This window comes from Cyprinodon tularosa, unplaced genomic scaffold (assembly GCF_016077235.1).
Source record: "Cyprinodon tularosa strain WSP-4 unplaced genomic scaffold, ASM1607723v1 ctg37, whole genome shotgun sequence".
Taxonomy (NCBI): Eukaryota; Metazoa; Chordata; class Actinopteri; order Cyprinodontiformes; family Cyprinodontidae; genus Cyprinodon; species Cyprinodon tularosa.
Window position 1 is genome coordinate 4,116,455 of NW_024039085.1, and position 19,299 is coordinate 4,135,753.

Consider the following 19,299-nt stretch of genomic DNA (forward strand, 5'->3'; position numbering starts at 1 on the left):
GTGATCGGAAAATGAATTTAAGAGCCAAAACTGACACACACAGACACAGGACTCTCACCCCTGATAGATCTCTAACACATTATCTCTGAGCCGAGGTTTTGCTTTGTGAACAGCTACATGCGGAAAGAGATGATTAAGTTTAGGAGCTGCAGCACTAAAGGTGTAATTCACCCTTCTAATGGGTTTGCTTCACACACAGAAAACAAAAGCATGTACCAAATGTATACAGCCAAGTAAAACAGGAAATGGTCTCTACATGTTGCTTCACAACGCAACATATGACTCTCATTAACTATCTTTTGGAGTAAAATAATAAGAAAGCTGCACACAGGTCAGCCATCCTTTTTAGATTTTGTAATGTAGCTCAGCTCTGATGCGGACCATGAACATTTTCACTTAGCAACAGTCTGAATACACAGTAGAAACAACACAGGGAGGTGTTTAGAACAACAACAAAAGCCTCTAGGCTGAGATTTCTGTAGCCTGAAGTAAGCATGATTCAATGCTCAATGACAGAAAAGTGAAGCTTCTGCATTTGCACAACTCCACCTTTTTTCTTAGTTTCACCTGAGTAGAGTAGTCTTCCATTAAGTTATGGATCTCTCATACCCTTATGCCCTCATCCCTGTGAGGACTGAACAAGTATGTGCATACATGCTTACTCAAACCTGCCTTAGTGTTCTGTCTCACCAAGCCCATCCCCTCTGCTTAAAATAGAACCCAACCTCATTTCATGCCTCATGAAGCTCTAAATTTGCTCCAGAGGGGATGTTACATTTGTGATGTATAGTGTGAGTAAATTAGGAGAATGAACCAATTTGATTTGACTGAAAATGGTTCACTTCTCAGAAGACAATAAAAAACCGAAAGTAACAAATTCACCGACACAGGGAGTAACCTGAACTAAAAAAAATCTGCTCACTCTGTTTGAATATCAGCCCCTGTTTGCTCTCAGCCCTGACAATGGAACCTTAAAAAAGTCTGCACAGGCAACTTTATACCATATTGTTGCTTATTGAATAACACAAAAAGATAATCTTACTTTCAAGACAATGTTCTGACAATAAAGCCTTCAATATAAGGTTATTCATTTTAGTAGCAGCTCTAAAAATTCTACCCACTTCACGCAAACTTTTATAAAAGGTAGGTTTGGAGACAGAAACAAAAGCGAGAAAACTGCCCAACTCTAATGTGACATTAAATCTGCACAATTTCATGAAAAAGCATTTTTAAAATTATCAAAAACGAACAGTCTGGCATAACTTTAAATAACGTTTTTCATCTGCATTGCCCGATTCTTATTTTGGCATTCATTGTTCTTTAGTTCCCATTTAACATCAGTAAAATTAAATGTGTTAACTTGCCATGTTTGCATCCTTTATCTAAAGTCAGAGGGTCTGATCTTGAAAGATTCAGAGTAAGGTGTGCTAAAGTGCACATGCATTTTTTTGTACTTGCAATAGGTGGCTGGTGCTCAGGGTGGGCAATACCTCCCTCTATATGCCAGACTTATAGATAACTATACAATGAAACCCATTAACTGAATGATAGTTCAGTTAATGGGAGTGTTCCTCTGTCCACAAAAATAAAACATCACTACTTCTACTGTAGTTGAAGGGGACTTAGGGGCAGTTTTTTTTTGCACTGCACCCCAGCCAGTTAAAATAATAAAGTTGTCCTATACAGCATAAGTACCTGCGGCCTCAGAAACTGGATATGTTTAAATGTGTTTTAAAATAAAGTTCCTTGTGAAAGTGTAACATACAGTGGCCGACAGGTGCAAACAGGCAGTAAACCAAGAAACTAGCTGCAAAAACCTCAAGCACAAAAGACTATAATAATGCAATAGAAAAACACTGCAAACAAAAAATACTGTAATCACCAAAAGCAGAAGCAAAAACCTACAATCAACAAAACCAAAGCAAGACAAAAAAGTTGTAACCACAAACAAAATGCTACAATCACCGAAGATGATGCAAATATGGAAAATCAGCTGCCAACTCACTCCAAAAAAAACAGAAGTGGTCCGTACCACTAGAGGGAGTCAAACAAATAACAAACCACAACAGACCAGAGTGTTACTTGTATTACTATAGATAACTATGCTGTTGATGAGTTGGTCCAATAATGTTTGTTCTTTGATCAACTCCATCTAGTGGTCTTGAGCACCTCAGTTTTGTGGAGCGAGTTTTCAATGATTTTTACTAGTTGAATCATTTTCTCTCTGATTGCAGCATTTTGTTTTTGCTTGCAGCATTGTTTGTAGTTGCTGCATTTGTGTTAACATTTGACATGTTGGCTGCAGCTTTTTGCTTTTCTTTTTAGTGACTGCAGCGTTTTTTGCAGCATTTTTCTGTTGCATTTGTTTCCTTGTGTTTACATGTGTTGCTACACGTTTAAACCAGTTTTTCAGCTTGTTTCTTTTTTGTTTGCATATTGTTGGTCTTCATTTAAGAAGCATTTATTAATCCTTGCAAGGGAAAATAGATACAGTCTGTTCCTATGTTCTATCTGTTCTAAACAGATAAATGAATGCTAGTTAGCATTCAAGAGAAAACGTAGGAGGTTTTACATACAGCTTAATCCAAACAAGGTTTGTGCTAACTTTTGTGCAATACAGAAAATAAAACAAGTAAATCTTCGGGTATTCAAATGGCAGAAAAGAGAGATAAATTGGGAAATAATATTTCCCACCACAGTAAAAAGCAAACCTTTTGGTTCCACCCATTAAAACTGAGTAGACTTCTTCAGGCAGTTTGAGAGTGGCTGTAAAGGAAAGATGAGGTTCAAAGCCAGGGAAAAGGATTTTATAAAGATAATCACTCATAATTGACTCGTTTTCTACCTCATCCTGGGTCCATGTTGTGGGGCAGCAGTCTCAGAAGAGACTCCCAGATGTCCCTCTCAGCAGACACCTCCTCCAGCTCTTCTGGTAGAAAGCCCAAGGTGTTCCCAGGACCTAGGTCATTCCCTGGGCCTCCTCCCGGTGGGACATGCCTGGGAAACTTCCCGTGCGGGGAATCCAGGGAGCATCCGTAAAACAAGCCATCCCTCAGCTGACTCCTCTCGATGTGGAAGGAAAACTGTCTCTACTCCGAGCCTCTCCTGAATGACCAAGCTCCTCACCCATCTCTAAGGGAGCGCCCAGCCATCCTGAGGCTAAAGCTCATTTCAGCCGCTTGTATACAGGATCCCAAATCTTTTGGTCATGATCCAGATTTCTTGATTATAGTTGAGGGTAGGAGTGTAAACAATCAGGAAATTGAGAGGCTTGCCTTTTCACTCAGCGCTCTCTTCACCACACAGACAGGTGCCGCATTATAGCAGCAGCTACACTGAGCTGTCTATTGATCCCCTGCTCTATTCTCCCCTCACTCCTGAACAGGACCCCAAGATACTTGAACTCTCACATGAGGCAGGAACTCTCCTCCAACCTAAAGGTCGAATGATTCGACCATGTGTATCAAATCAAGCTGCACAAGTATATTTACATGCAATGATTTTATCCCATATGTCTTATTGCTCCATCGTTTGGGCCCAGGCCACAAAGTCTGTTTTAAAACCTTTACTCTCACTTCACAAGCAAGCATTAAAAATATTCGATCAAAAACCGGTGAAGTGGCATCACTGCAAAGTTATTAAAAAACACGATATGATGACATTTGAAAATTTTATAAATTTCTCATTTTTAAAAGCTATTTTCAAATGCCTTAATGGTCTTGCCCCTGAGGTAATCTGTAAATTAGTTTTAAAGTATGCAAATGAAGGAATCAGGACAAGAGCTGGAGCTAGTGGGAACTGCAGGATTAAAAGATGTCGGACATCTATGGGTCAGTCCGCCTTCTCAGTGAAAGCATCACATCTCTGGAACTCTTTGCCTCTGGAGCTTAAGTCACAGACTGATATTCGACTTTTCTCCACAAGATTGAAAAAATGGCTCAAAGACAATCAAGAGTGTGAGCACTAAACTGGCTTGTACTGTACATTTTTGTTTTAACTTCTCTTGTTTTTTTTGTTTTTTTTTGTGTTTTTATGCATTTGTGTGTCATTATTAACCTCCCTCCCCCTCAATGCTAACACCTTTTAAAAGCCTAACCAGGGACGAAGGCTGCAAATTAGCCCATGGCTACAAGCCTTATGTACTTGGACATCGGCCACCTGTTTGGTTGCAATGTTTAATTGTACTGTCCCTGTCAAATAAACAAATAAATAAATAAATAAATAAAATAAAGGGGACAAGCCCCCTTTTTCCAATTGAGAAGCATGGCTTCGGACTCTGGGGAGCCGATTCTCATCCCGATCGCTTCACATTCGCCTGAGAATCGCCCCAGTGCATGCTGAAGGTCTTGGCAGGAGGAAACCAGCAGAACCCCGTCATCCCCAGCCAGGTTTTATTATTGGCAGCATATGGAAAATAATACCTGATGAAACCCAATTTCAGCAGATGTCTGATTGTTGAGAGGAAATAAATGCCAGAGGAAGAAAAGTCTGAATGTATCTGACTATAATAGTTCCACTCTGTAAAGTTTACATTTGTTTCACAGTAATGAGGTGTTTGTTTGCTGCTTGTTTCAGTTAAGCCATACAGATTTAACATTAGCAAACTCCCCATCCACAAAGATGGAAAGAGAAAGCGATATGCAAGGAGAACAAATAGTACGATAAATGGGATATAAAAGTGTGATGTAAAGTTCCAATAGTAAATTTAAACTCATCACATGATCACATTTTATATATATATATATATATATATATATATATATATATATATATATATATATATATATATATATATATATATATATATATATATATAAATATATATATATATATATATATATAAAAAACTGTTTTCTCACCCCTCGTGGGGTGGTATGTGTCATCCTCAAGCTCGGGTCCAAGCCTGGGAGTTTGAGGGTTCTGCGCAGTATCTTAGCTGTTCCTAGGACTGCGCTCTTCTGGACAGAGACCTCTGATGTTTTACCTGGAATCTGCTGTAGCCACTCTCCCAGTTTGGGGGTCACAGCCCCCAGTGCTCCAATTACCACTGGCACCACTGCTGCTCTTACTTTCCACATCTTTTCTAGCTCCTCCTTCAGTCCTTGGTATTTCTCAAGCTTCTCGTGTTCTTTCTTCTTGATGTTGCTGTCGCTTGGGATTGCCACATCTATCACTACTGCCTTCTTCTGCTGCTTGTCCATCAACACGATGTCTGGTTGGTTAGCCATCACCTGTTTGTCAGTCTGGATCTTGAAGTCCCATAGGATCTTAGCTCGGTCATTCTCAACTACCTTAGGAGGTGTCTTCCATTTTGACCTTGGGACTATATATATATATATATATATATATATATATATATATATATATATATATATATATATATATATATATAAATATATATATATATATAAATATATATATATATATATATTTTTGCCTCAGTAAGGTAAAGTAAGGTAAATATATATATATATATATATATATATATATATATATATATATATATATATATATATATATATATATATATATGTGTGTGTGTGTGTGTGTGGTTTTTTAAGTGAGTATGATGTGAATGAAACTTTTGATTTAAACTGTATTGGTACTATGTTGTCTTTATTAACCCTTCATTTTCACAGTAAAAATATATATATATATATTTTTTTGCCTCAGTAAGGTAAAGCAACATGTTCCTCCACAAAAAGGGAATTGAATGCTACCATTATTGCTGAAGTGTTTGAAAGGACAGGAAAGTGAGTTGTCATATTGATCTTTCATTAAAACTGAAGACATTTAGACTACAAAGACTTCAAAAGCCTAGACTAGTTTGAATGCAGGACAGTAGCAAAATGGGATCAAATGGACAAAGCAGCACAAATGACTCATGTCTGCCACATCAAAAGCAAAACACCACTTCATTGCTGCTTTAAGTTTACATGAACTGGTCTCGGTGGGAAAGTGACTCACCGACTCAATGAAAAGCAGATAATTTCCACACTCAACTTTGCCCAAATGACAGTTACAGAATAAAGCTAGTGTGTATGAACCCCGAAGCATCCCTCTAAGTCCACTGAGATGATCTTTAAAGTCAAAGCAAAAGGCTAAGCCACCTTTCATCTGCAGCCTGTCATGGCTGACCAGCAGTTCTTACTTTCACTCAGCTCACTGCTGTGCAAAAGAGCACAAGTGCCAATTTAGAAAGGTTGGTGTGAAATGAAACAAACAAGATTCTGTTTGCACTCTGCTGAGAAGCACTCTGCCTGCAGCCTGTTCTGTAATCGGCTGCCTACAGGAAAAAACTACACTCCTCATTGCATGTTGCTTTCTTGCTACCAGTGAGACCTGTTAGTGGTGTTGTGTGTCTGGCTGTTAGGGAGAGCTTGTTTCTTTTAAGACACAACCTGTCTAAGTGTGTACAGAATATGTCTCAACAAACCACACCTTTGGCTAAATGGGCAGAAATGACAAGAAGAATGCATTCATTTAAACAATAGTGTAGATTCAATGGAATAATGAGGGTGCTAGGAAAGAATAGAGCCACACATACTACATTGTCTACATTGTCAGGTTCTTCTTTTGTGATTCATTCTTTTTTGAGAGATGTTTGCTGTATTTCAAACAGGCATAGGTATAATTCAGAAATAAAAAAAAAACAATTTGTATCCTGCTGGATTAAAATGTTCATCTGGCAGCAGAAAACCTGTAATGGGTCTCACTCAATTTAACAGCAGCTAAAACACTTTAATTGGTACCTTAGCCGTCATGTTGGATAGCAACATGTAAAATCAGAGAAAATTCAAAATGCAAGCTCAAAAATAACAGTTTGCTTGAATCATGTGAATAAAATGGTTATTATGGTTTTATTATGAAAACATTGTAACTCCTTGTTCAGCAGAAACCTTGATCATAACGTGGTCCTAATAAATATAAAGCCAACATTTTACCAATCATTACTGGGAATGAATAGGAAAGAGGTAAGCAGGATGGGCTGATTTTCAGAGTATGATCATTATTTAAAAAAAGAGGAGAATCATTTTATTTTGGCTGAGTTTAGGATGATCTACCCTGTTTGTTGTTCAAGTTACATTTGTGATTTGCCAGTTAAGCTCTAGTGATGACTCTTAGCCTTGGTAGCTGATGTTTAGGCTAAAACACAAAGATATAAAACAAAACAAACAGCAACAACAAAAGAAACATGAAGAACATTTTCTCTGTTTTTACAAGTTATAGTTCTACAGGATTGGATTATCAAATTAACGCCTTGTATCTGTGGATTATTACTAACCACTTCCAATGTAATGCTAGTTTAAATCCACTTTTAGAGCTTATTCCTTCAAAACTGATATATTTCTAAATAGCAAGCTATAATCCTGACCTGTGCAAGGCTATTTTTGTATTTGTCACAGTCTGGAGTTGGAATCAGCAAATTTAACTTAAAGCCCATTAAGCCCTATGTATATCCACATTTGGATTTTGCAGCATGTGGCTTTTAAACCACAACCTTTTTCTTATCTGTGTCTCCAAAAACAGCAGCAGTACATCAGAAAGAGGTCATCATCATCATCATTTTATATATATATATATATAATTCTCTAACTCACCAATAGCTGAAGCATGCCCAAAGATCTCTGAATGTGTGAGACATATACTTCATTAGAAAAGAAAGGTTTCATACTTTAGTATTAATTATTAATGAAATCATCTGTTTCTTTATTTTTATTAATATGATTTAATGTGATTGCAGGTGCTTTTCAATGTCCTCTAAGGAAGCAAAAATCAGTATTGAACAAAATCACTAGTTTTGGTTGTTTTATTAAATGAAAAGTTGTTGTTTTTTTAAGTCTTGGTTTAAATTTATTTGGTTATACTGCTTCTGGTTTGTTAAATTGCAAAATGTCTATACCTCAACAGATAGCTTTGAAATCAAAAGCTGTTTTGTTGGTCCCCAGATGTATTTCATGCAGGAAACCAGTGATGCAACACAGTGGTAAAGATGCCCCCATCTTAACTTTTTTACATCATGTTCCTGTTAGCAGCTTCAGAACAGCAGATTTTATAGCTGAGCTGTTTTCAGCTTGATTTCGACAAAGTTATGTTTTTCTGGGTTTATTTTATTTAGATTTAGCAGAACATCTTGGATATGATGTTCCTTTTAGAAAGAAACTTGGTCAAGATTTGCACTTAACAAACAGCCCTTTTAAGGTCTAGTCATAGGAAAGGACAGGATGTGAGATGGCAAAAAACATTAATCTTCCTAAAGAGCGTCAAGTGTTTTAATTTATTTCAAAATAAAAAACAATTATGTATCTCTCTCTCTTAACTTCCTCTGATATATTTTTTGTATATGGTTTGTTCTTTATTTCCTTGTCCTGTTCACTATTCAGCATTGTTTTATTAGTCTAAAAGAAAAGTTTGATAGATTTACTTTCACAGTTCCTTCACAACTTTCACTATAGTTCTCCACTTGAAATGGAAAAAAAAGTTTCATTGTACATTATTTAAATGTAATTTAGAAAGAAATCAATTGAAAAGAGTTAAGGCCAAAAGTTAAAAGTGGGAGAAGGAGATAACAATAGAAAAGAGAAGGATGGATAAAGAGACTACAATACTCTACTTCTATATTTGCAGAGAGAGAGAAAGAAAATTAGAACAAAGATAGAGAGTATGACAGGTACAAACAACCAACATGGATGTGATAACGTTGCTGAAAAATACAGAATATTATTTAAAAAAACATGAGTTAGTGACAGCCACAGTTTAATTTAGAGTTATCTGTATCTGCAGACAACAGAATCAAAACATTAAAGATGGCTTCTCACAAATCAGAAATTTTTGCCTGAAGGGCTAGTACCTAAACATTGCAAAAAAAACTTCTTATGCAATTTGGACAGTGTGCTTGAGTCCTTATTAAATTTGGATGCTTTTTCTCCTTTGTAGCTGTCAGCTTTTATTGATGTGCAAAATGCTCTATTAAAAAAAAAAGAAGAAAACTATGAAACCTTGGAGAAAAATACAAGCTTGGGGCTAGAGTAAAAAAGAACAGCTAAATAAATAGTGATCCAAGTATTGGCTTAAAAAGAATCATAATTTTGACCCTGGGCTAAATTGATCAGCTCCGGTTGAGAGGAATCAAAGTCCTGCTGCACAGGTTTAGAATCAGAAACAGAGAAGATCGAAGACCCCAGACATCTAAAGAGCCCCACAGCGTTTGCCAAACCAAAATAGTTTCACAGGGACAGACAGGCAGGGACCGATTAGCTCCGAGGGATAGCCAAAAACCGATATGCACCAAAACCAGTTCAGGGTCAGTCAACATTCATCACACAGTACCAGCAGGAAAACAATGTAGGCTATGCTGTCCCCTATCCTATTCTGTTTCACTTAATAGTTTTTGGTTCTACATAATATACGTATTTAATTGGTTTCCCTTCGATTTTAATAAATTAAAAATATTTCTGTAAAGACACCTGTGCTATCCTCCAGCTCTGCCCCTGCCCCAGAGCATGGGAGCCTAAGAAGAACTAACAAAGGTAAAACTATACACTCAGCATAATGACATATCAGCAGACACTACACACACACACTTACAGTCCCTGTATGGCGTCATTGTTCTGCAAAAAGGCAACAAACACAATATATGTACTCCTATGAGCAGCTTTACTTCATACGGACACTCATTAACTGTCCCTCATGCACATTTTTAACATGTTACATGTATAAATAGAGTACCGCTGGACCCCCACATATGAGTGCTTATTCCTTCTCTGAGCATGTGCGGTTTAATATTCACAAATGCGCAGCCTGCCTCCTCCTCGAGTGTGGACCTGCTTCTGTGCGCTCAAGTCAACTTTTGTAATTTTGAAGGCGTTACTCATGCCTTATTGCTTTAACTGGCTGTGAATCAATGGCTACCCAAGGCTACGGTTGATACACCAGACCTGTCCTCAAAGCGGGCAAAAAGAGGGATGCATTTATCAGCCACATAACGAGGAGTCTTCCAATCCAAAAAAGGCCTCTGTGCCGTAATCAGACCTTCGGACGATGATGCCACTGAATTTAAAATCAGCAATACAGGTCCAGACTCTAGGAGGGGGGAACCTGCCCACGAGTGAATATCAAACCAAACGCTCTCAGAAAAGAACCTGGGGCTCTGTACTACTCTATTTGCATAAGTAACATCTTAAAAATGTGCTTGAGGAAGAGTTAATGAGCATCTGTATGAAGTAAAGCTGCTCATTGGAGTATTTATTGTGTGTGGCAGTACAATGACACCATATCGCATAACCTAGCTCCATACAACAAAGTGCAGGTTCTGATGCCATCCAGTCCATCGCAGGGTAACATAGAGACAAACAACCATTCACACACACACTGACACCTAAGGACAATTTAGAGAAGCCAATTAACCTAACTGTCATGTTTTTGGACTGTGGGAGGAAGCCAGAGAGAACCCACACATGCTCAGGGAGAACATGCAAACTCCATGCAAAAAGACCTCAGGCCAGGAATCAAACCCAAAACCTTCTTGCTGCAAGGCAGCAGTGCTACCCAGTGTGCCACTGAGCAGCAGTCACCCAAGACCCATGAGGTGCCATGTACCATGTGGTACCATTACCTAGTTATAGAAAACTAAAGGTGTAACTCAAATGTGAGCAGTTGCTGTCAAGCTCTGCAGTGATCAGATGGTTTGGTTTATAGCCCCATAAATTCTGATCATGTACTGAGTCTTTAGGTCATTTTCTCATAAATCTTTACAGTTTCTCTATTGATTAACCGACACCTGCAGAACAATAGTAAATATATGAACGAAAAAATGCTGGTTATTCCATTGGACAATGAAAACATTACCATGTCACACAAATCCACCAAACAGGAGAGGCAATCCATCACTTTTATCCTTAAGTAATGCAGGTTCTGAACAGCAGATATAACACTCCTCACACACAGCAAACTGATTTTGGTGAAGCAATGAGGTGGAATGTTAGCAACAAACACTATAAGAACAGAGCTCTCAGGAACTTAAAAATGTCTGCTTCAACAGTACATTTTCTTCAAAGAATTAACTGCCTGGAACAACATTCCCACTGATCTCATCCAAGCTCAAAAGCTCCACTGAAGCATAGACTATTCTTTTTTTCTACAGCAGCAAGCAAATGCAAACAGAGATACAATGCAAATGTACTCAGTGACAATGCTGATGAAGATCATTAATGGCACAATCTACTTCAGAAGAATTTGTATATGTATTCATTAACAAGCAGATCTAACACAAAAAATATATATGTGCTCTATCAAAGAGATTTTGTACATCAAGGGAAACAACCTGAAGGCTAATTTCCACTATTTTACAATTACACAAAGCAAAACTTGCAGATGCATAAAAAATTAACTACGCTGTCAAACTAAATCTAATGACTGTAATGGTTTTCAATTTAATCAGCTTAAAACTTCCATATTACTATATACCTTGGAGGATGAAAGCAGTCCAACTGTGTACCTAATAAGGCTTTTTAATGTTTTCCTCTTATCAGAGAATAAGGGTATTATAAGGGTGGCTAGGCAATAACCAATGTACACTGAGGGGTGGCTGAAAGTTAATAGGCGCCAGAACCTCAGGGTCAATCTACAACAGGAAAATTAATGGGCACAACATCCATATTTTATAAACAAAGACAAACTATACTTTCCTAAAACCTTTGCTGACAAATAGATGCATAAATATCTAAACATATGTGTTTTCTACATAAAAGATATAGTGGATACAATTCTTTAAGGTTTGAGTTCTGGGGCAGACATCTTTTCCATTGTCATTACTTACCTACTTTTATCAATAATCATTCTGGATAAAATTGATATTTACAAGTACTAATATCTACATAAATTGATTATTTAATACATTTTATTAAAATAGTTATTTATCAGTAATTTTACTGAAGACTCTTAGATGACCTGTAGAGACACATAATTTTCTGTTTACTCCATAAAACACTGAATCTATTTCTGAAAAGAGCATAAATTCTGTACTTCATCATCTTTAAAGTTAGTATATTGATGTGCATAATTAACCACATTGTTTTTGTTGTCAAGTAATCGTTAATATATGAAAACTTTGAATGTTCTGAATATTCCATTTTAGAGTATTACTGCGGACACCATCAGTATTGGAGGAAAAAAATAGTATGGGTGGCCAATGATTGGCTAAGGGTGGCCATGGCCACCCCTGCTCCCCCATCTAGCTCCGCCCCTGCCTCTTATTCCTACTTTATATCAACTTGTCAATAGATCAAACAGAATAAGAGATCTAAGTTTGTAGACTCACTTTTGTAGCTGGTGCTCCAAGGCTGGTATCCATAGTAGCCTGTAATCCTCAGTATCCTTTCCTCTATGGACGCACTGTTGATGTCCTCCACTGAGCGAGACGATTTGAGGTCCTCCTTGATGGCCTCGTCCACCACCAGGTACTTAAGCTGTCGGAGCTGAGGACTGATGTCTGAAAGCCTTCTGGGGCTCAAGTCGGGGGATTTTCGCATCCCGCTAAGAAGAGAGAACAAATAGGGGTTGTAGTGTTATTGCACCGATTGAGGCTGTTTGGTTTAGGTAAAGGAAAGCATATCAATCTTGACCTGCTGAAATAGGAGGTTGGACCAGGGAGGCTGGTGTTGCGTGTCCCACTGATATCCGCGTCCAGAGCCCCTGCAGCGCTTCTTTTGTACCGTAGAGAAAGCATCATCATCATCCTCTTTCAGTGGTCTGCACAGTGTTTGAATGACACTTAACTAAATTGACTAGATCTGCAATTGTATACTATGCACTGTGCATCTATGAAGCTAATGAATTGACCATGACTGATGTGCAGAGATGCAGGAGAAACAGTGGCGTTTCTAGACCAAATGTGCCAGGGGGCCAGGAGGGGGCCAGCGTGTTTTCATGGGGGCACAGAAAAGCATGAAATAAAAAAACAGGGCAAGGGATTTAAATATATCAACATATGTGCATGAAGGGAAATTTCTATTAATTAGATTTTATTGAAAAAAAAGGTCTTTTTAGGTCAATAAACATTCATAATTTAGGAATTTTATATATTTTTGACTTAATTTAAGTTAAATTACAGTTTTCTATAAAATCTGATTTAGAACTCAATTTTTTTTTATTTTGTAAAAAAAAAAAAACATTTAGCAGAAGAAAACTGGGATCCTATCTCAATACCACTAAAGCTATCACCTTATTGTTTTTAAATAATTAGTAAAACTGAATTTGTAAAGAAAAAAATGAACTGGATACCTAACTGTAACCATGTCTGTTCCAGCGCATATTATCATTAGAATAATATGTCAGTACAGGGGCCAGGAAATGAACTATGGGCTCCCGTTGGCCCCTGTCTAGAACCGCCCATGAGGAGAAACTCCAGTGAGCGTCCAGTTCACATTGGACCACAGCTGTGCGCACTAGGGCGCACTGGTCCATCCGGGGTTATAGGCCTGCTGGTATGCAGCAAAGCAAATAAAAACCTACTTAATGAGCCAGCAGGAGAAAATAAAGAGGGGGAGTAAGGATCAGCATTGACCAGCCAGTCTTTAAGCTGTTATAAAACCATAGTTATGTGTAAACAATGCAGCATTTACAAACCCGTCCAGGAATTATATGATAAAATGTTAATATGACTTAACATTAATTAAATATATAAGTGCCTATAAGCAGCAACAGCCACATATAAAGTAAAATGCGCTGTAAAGCAGCTGAGCGCACAAAAAGTCAACTTCCTATGCAGACAGGGGAAATCAGGAGCGCAACAGGTTCTCCTTTTTAGGCTACCCCCATGCGGCTATTTCAAAAGTTGAAATGTCTTACATTGGCAAAAGAGTGGTAGGAGGTCCAAGGTAACACATGCAGTCGCGGTGGGGCCGTCCGACCCGGTCCCACACAGTACCCTCTATGTCGCCGTACATTCTCAGGAGGTGCGGGAGACGCAAAGAGCGCACTACTGCAGATAACCTGCAACCTTATCCAGAATGGAGGAAACAGACAAAGGTACCATCGTCCGTCTCCTGTTCATCTCCATGAAAATAATCCTGACCACTCCAGCGCGGTCTGTAGTGCAACTCTAACTGGGTGCGCGCTTTTCTGGATGCTGCTGCTGCGCGCTCTGACTCTGTGGCAGCATCACCTGCTGGAAAAGCCTGGGAAATGAGCCTGTTTTATTGGAGAGATCTACTCCTTCTCCATTTGAGCATCCTTCTCATTTTCAAGTAGATGAATCCAGAAATTATTATAACATTGCACTTATCATGCACATGCAGCATTACTTAGAGCTTAATATTTAATATCATTGGAGTGTATCCGCTTGTACATGATGTAAATATTTGGTCCATGAATATTTAAGGTAAAATACAAAAGGATTTTACTCATGAAGTGTGTAATGTGTAAAAGCCTCAAAATAAAACCATAATTTACATCTCAAGCAAGTCTTATTCTACTTTTTTTTAGATAAAATCAATGAAAAGTTAAATACAGACACTCAGGGTAGGTCCTTAAAAGAAAATGAACTGAATAAATAATTCTTTTTGTAGCTCAGCACTGCAAAAAATGAACTAAAAATGAGTAAAGATGTCTTAAAAAAGAATATTTATCCTTAATTTGAGTAGGTAAATAAGATTACCTGCGGATGGAATTAATATTTTTACTCTTAAAATAAGACAATTAGAAATAATGTACTTGTGTAGTCGTTATTTTCTTATTTTAGATCTAATCTGTCTTATTCCATTGGTAAGGTGTTTCCCTGAACTGCTCAATTCAAGAAAAAAAGCAAAATTGACTTAGATTAGTTAAGAATTAGCTTGCCTACATTTAATCATCAAATAGAGAAAAAAGAACAGATTGTTTTGTATCAAATCGGCTTCGTAACTATTTTCTACAATAGAAATTTTGATTTTTAAAAAACAGCTTTAAATTATAGCTTCTTCACTGTTTTAAGTTGATTTCAATTTAAAGAAATTAAGAATATAATAATTCATGATTATATGAATTCCTAAAGGAATCAGTATTTCTTAAATTGCTGAGTCCAGAGAACTCAGATTCATTCTTTTGCAATGAACCAGCTTAGTTATCAAACTTTTTCCAAAAAGAAGAGCCTCGGGGGTTCTCTGTTCATTCCCAGCCTGTATCATCTCAGAAGCCCAGCAGTATTTCAGCAAAACAAGAGGCTTGATCATTTTTTGTTGTTTTATTATTTTCTATTTTTATCAACCCTTGCAGAATCTGAGGAAGAAGAACACTTTTTATCCAGTGCAACAGAAACAAAGACAATAGTGCTGACTGATTACCTCTAATCAGAGCTGCTACTGTAGGAATGGAGCCGTTTTTTTCCAGCAAGAAAATAAATACTTGTCCTTTCATCTCTTGTCATATCAGTTGTGCAACAATAACAATATGTTTATTGTGTCCTGTTGTTTTTACATTTAGATTTTTCCCTTGCTTCCCTTAAGGTATTAATCCTAAATGTAATATACATTTTATTCTCACTTTATTGAGACTGATAGGTTTAGCAAAGGTTCTATTTATTTTTTAGATAAAGCTGAAAAACATGCATTAAAAGGTTATGTTGGAACCAAACTTTACCTTACATGAACTGAGGTCTGTTGTCCATAGTTCCCCGCTCTGTGGTCCTCTCCCTGCATTGCTGCTGTCTGAGCTCCTGACTGCAGAGCTGTGACTCTATTTAGGAGACAGGTTACGCATTGATCAATGGTCAGCTCCATGGGGGTTAAGGTATATTAGGTGAAGGATGGATGTGTGTGGGTGTGTGTGTGTTAGGGTGAGCACTGCTTACTCAAGTGAAAAAGTGATGGCTAGTCATCAATAAGTTGGCCCACACCTCACATTGGCACCTGTTGGGAGGAGAGGCTCACTTTCCTCTTGAGTAATGCTGCTCCTCAATTTCACAGCTTGGCTTAAATCAAATTGATTCCCCCAGTTAAGGTTTTCCTTTCTGCCTACCTAAATTCCAGATTGAACTGTGCCTCGCCTTTCAGAGACTTTCGGCTCATACAGATCAAAACAATTATTCTAAAGGAGTGCTCATGCATTCAAGTCACCCACTACCATCCAACTCACCATGCCTCAGTTCAGCAGACATCACATGATCTAATTTGGACCCTCAGACTACAGGGTATCAATTCCTTTCTAAATATGGATAAAAGATTAAACTACAACCAAAGCTGAGGGCCAAAAAAAGATACAATAAAAGGATGAAGCAAAATTAACTAGTTGGACTACAATAATGCTTTACAATCTGTGCTCTTTGTATTCACCTGATGGACTCCCAATTTGATGCAGTTCAGTAGTTAGGGTTCCACATCTACATTTTTTTTCCCAATAATGAGATCCATCTCTGGTCTATGTGACTCCAAGAAGAGACAGAAATACCCTTCCTCATGGCTGAATTCCTGACTCAAGCATCAGCAAGTTTCATCCTCTCTAAGTCTAAACCATGCATTTACAGAAAGACACTGTAAATGGATACTGTAGACTGATCAAGTGTTTAATTATGTCAGAGGTCAGGCAATTTTCCATCCTGAGTGGTTGTTCCATCCTCTGCATTACTTTCAGTTATCATAGTCTTTTTGATTGCTTCCCTAAATTGGAAAAATTATTTTCTCACAAAGGTTTCGTCGTGGTTTTTCCTTTTTATTTTTAAAAGATGAAAAAAGGTTTTGTTTTAAACTTCCCTGCATCTTTATTTTAGATCTTTTTTGTATGTTCCATAATATGTTATGATACAAGTCCTGATGCATCTTGAATAATTTAGGGTGTGGGGGTTGGGGGTTATTTGAGTAAACATGGCTGAATAGAAGCACAAGTTGAATTTTTCAGGTTTCTATTTGAAAAATATTTAAAAACCTTCACTATCACACACTACGTTGTGTTGGTTTATCGAAAATCCTTCAAAAATATGAGGAAGTTTCAATGTTGTGATTATATTATGACAAAACTGGGCAGGAAATATCCAAGGGTAGTTAGACTTTTACAAGGCAATCAACTTTTTGCTAAATAATGGGTTTACCCTTCAAACTGGGAGAACACTTATTTAATCTGGATTCTTTATATATATATGTATTTCTTTATATATATAAAGAAATATATATATATATATATGTATATATATATATATATATATATATATATATATATAGCAACTGGATAGCTCGGTAGGTAACACCGACGACCGGCACAGGTGACCTGGGTTCGATTCCCGGCATGGACATCCAGGTGGACCCTTAGGCAAGGTCCTTTGTGCTTAGTGGCCTACCTCAGGCATGAGTGAAACCGCAAATACAAGAGCCATACCGGCTCGGATGTTGCTAGGGAACCAGGGCAACTTGATGACAAATTGGCTACTGGAACAAGACATAGATGGACTAGAGCAGAAAACTTGGTACTGATGAAATGCTACTATACAAGCGTCCCCAGTGAGAGAGGTTACATGCAGAGACTATGGGAATTATGGCAGCTCCAACAACCATTGTCATCATTGACAAAGAAACAACTACTAACTCAGTGTTCTAACATCCGCAAACGGCAGCTCCTATCACAGCTAGAAATTGACGAGGTACAACTGACATGCTGCGGCAAGGGGGGGTCAGGACAACAGGTCAGTAGGGAAATATCATCAACCCAACACATAGAGACTGGATCCCCAGCCCCAACAACAACAAGGCCACTAAACGTAAGGGCAGCCGACCTGCGACAGCAGATCATAACGAAACTGGATCCCCTCGTACGACGACCAAGACTGCCAAGGCTAAGTGACAGAGTACCCTCTGAAAGTCTTCTAGAAGATGTAAATGCAGCACTACATACTATCCCTACTAAAGATATAACTGAGACCAATGAGCTGACCTATGCCACAGCTACAGTGATCCTAGAGATGCTTGGCTATAAGATAAACACCACAGGCCACAAAGCAGAGCCCCCATGGAGAAGAAGGCTGGAAGAGAGCAACACGAAGAGAGGTTAGTCAGCTCTCTCTGTAGGGAAGAGGTTACCTAAGTACAACAAGCTGTCGATTCCTGAGGCTCTGGAAACTGCCAAACAAAGACTCGCCGCCCTGGCCACCCGCCTAAAGAGATACAAGGGAGAAGCAGAAGCCAGGAGAATAAACCAGGTGTTCTCCACCAACCCATCCAAAGTGTACTCACAGTGGCAGGGTAATTCAAGATCAGATCCACCCAGGGCTGAGACTGAACAGTACTGGAGAAACATATGGGAGAAGGAGGCATCCCACAACACCAATGCTCAGTGGCTAGAAGATCTAAGAACAGATCACAGCAATCTCCCAGAACAAGAACCAGTAACCGTTACAATGGCAGATGTCCAAGAAAGAGTGGCAGGTATGAAGAGCTGGACAGCACCAGGCCCTGACATGATCCACACCTACTGGCTGAAAAAACTAACCGCACTTCATGCACGCCTCGCAGCACAAATGAACCAACTGCTGATGGATGGGACCCACCCAGAATGGTTAACCCAAGGACGGACAATCCTGATCATGAAGGATCTGCAGAAGGGAACAACCCCATCCAACTACCGGCCAATAACTTGCCTATGTACAACATGGAAGCTCCTGTCAGGCATCATAGCTGCTAAGATGAATAGGCACATGGCTCAATACATGCACCCTTCCCAGAAGGGAATAGGCAGCAACACCAGAGGAGCCAAACACCAGCTACTAGTGGATAGAGCAGTCACCCGAGACTGTAAGACCAGGCAGACAAATCTGTGCACTGCCTGGATTGACTATAAGAAAGCCTATGACTCAATGCCACATACATGGATACTGGAATGCCTGGAAATGTACAAGATCAACAGGACTCTAATAGCCTTCATCAAGAACTCAATGAAGCTGTGGAAAACAAGTCTGGAAGCCAATGCAAAGCCAATAGCACAAGTCACCATCAAGTGCGGCATATACCAGGGTGATGCACTATCCCCGCTGCTGTTCTGCATAGGCCTGAACCCCCTCAGCCAGATCATCACAAAGACTGGCTACGGATACCAATTCCGAAGCGGAACAATCATCAGTCACCTCCTCTACATGGATGACATCAAGCTGTATGCCAGGATTGAGCGAGACATCGACTCACTGATCCACACTACCAGGATCTACAGCAACGACATTGGGATGTCATTCGGACTGGACAAGTGCGGTCGCATGGTCTCAAAGAGAGGGAAGATGATCAGAACCGAGGGGGTTGAACTACCAGAAGGCCACATAACAGATGTTCAGGACAGCTACAAATACCT

The 19,299-nt window shown here is 38.7% G+C and overlaps 1 protein-coding gene across 3 annotated transcripts in view; it reads right to left on the minus strand.

The window, feature by feature from the left end:
* slc35f3b (solute carrier family 35 member F3b) overlaps positions 1–14,104 on the minus strand; it is an 85,247-nt gene extending 71,143 nt beyond the window's left edge. The window contains exons 1-3 of one of the 3 annotated variants that reach the window (XM_038296250.1): positions 13,849–14,104; positions 12,624–12,701; positions 12,320–12,534 (exon numbers count right to left, since the gene is read on the minus strand). In XM_038296250.1, coding sequence (XP_038152178.1) covers positions 12,320–12,534; positions 12,624–12,701; positions 13,849–13,946 — 391 coding nt within the window. In that variant the 5' untranslated portion in view covers positions 13,947–14,104. Of the gene's footprint in view, positions 1–12,319; positions 12,535–12,623; positions 12,705–13,848 lie in introns of all 3 variants that reach the window. The other 2 variants (XM_038296249.1, XM_038296251.1) reach the window with 2 other exon arrangements.
* Positions 14,105–19,299: the final 5,195 nt, after the last annotated feature.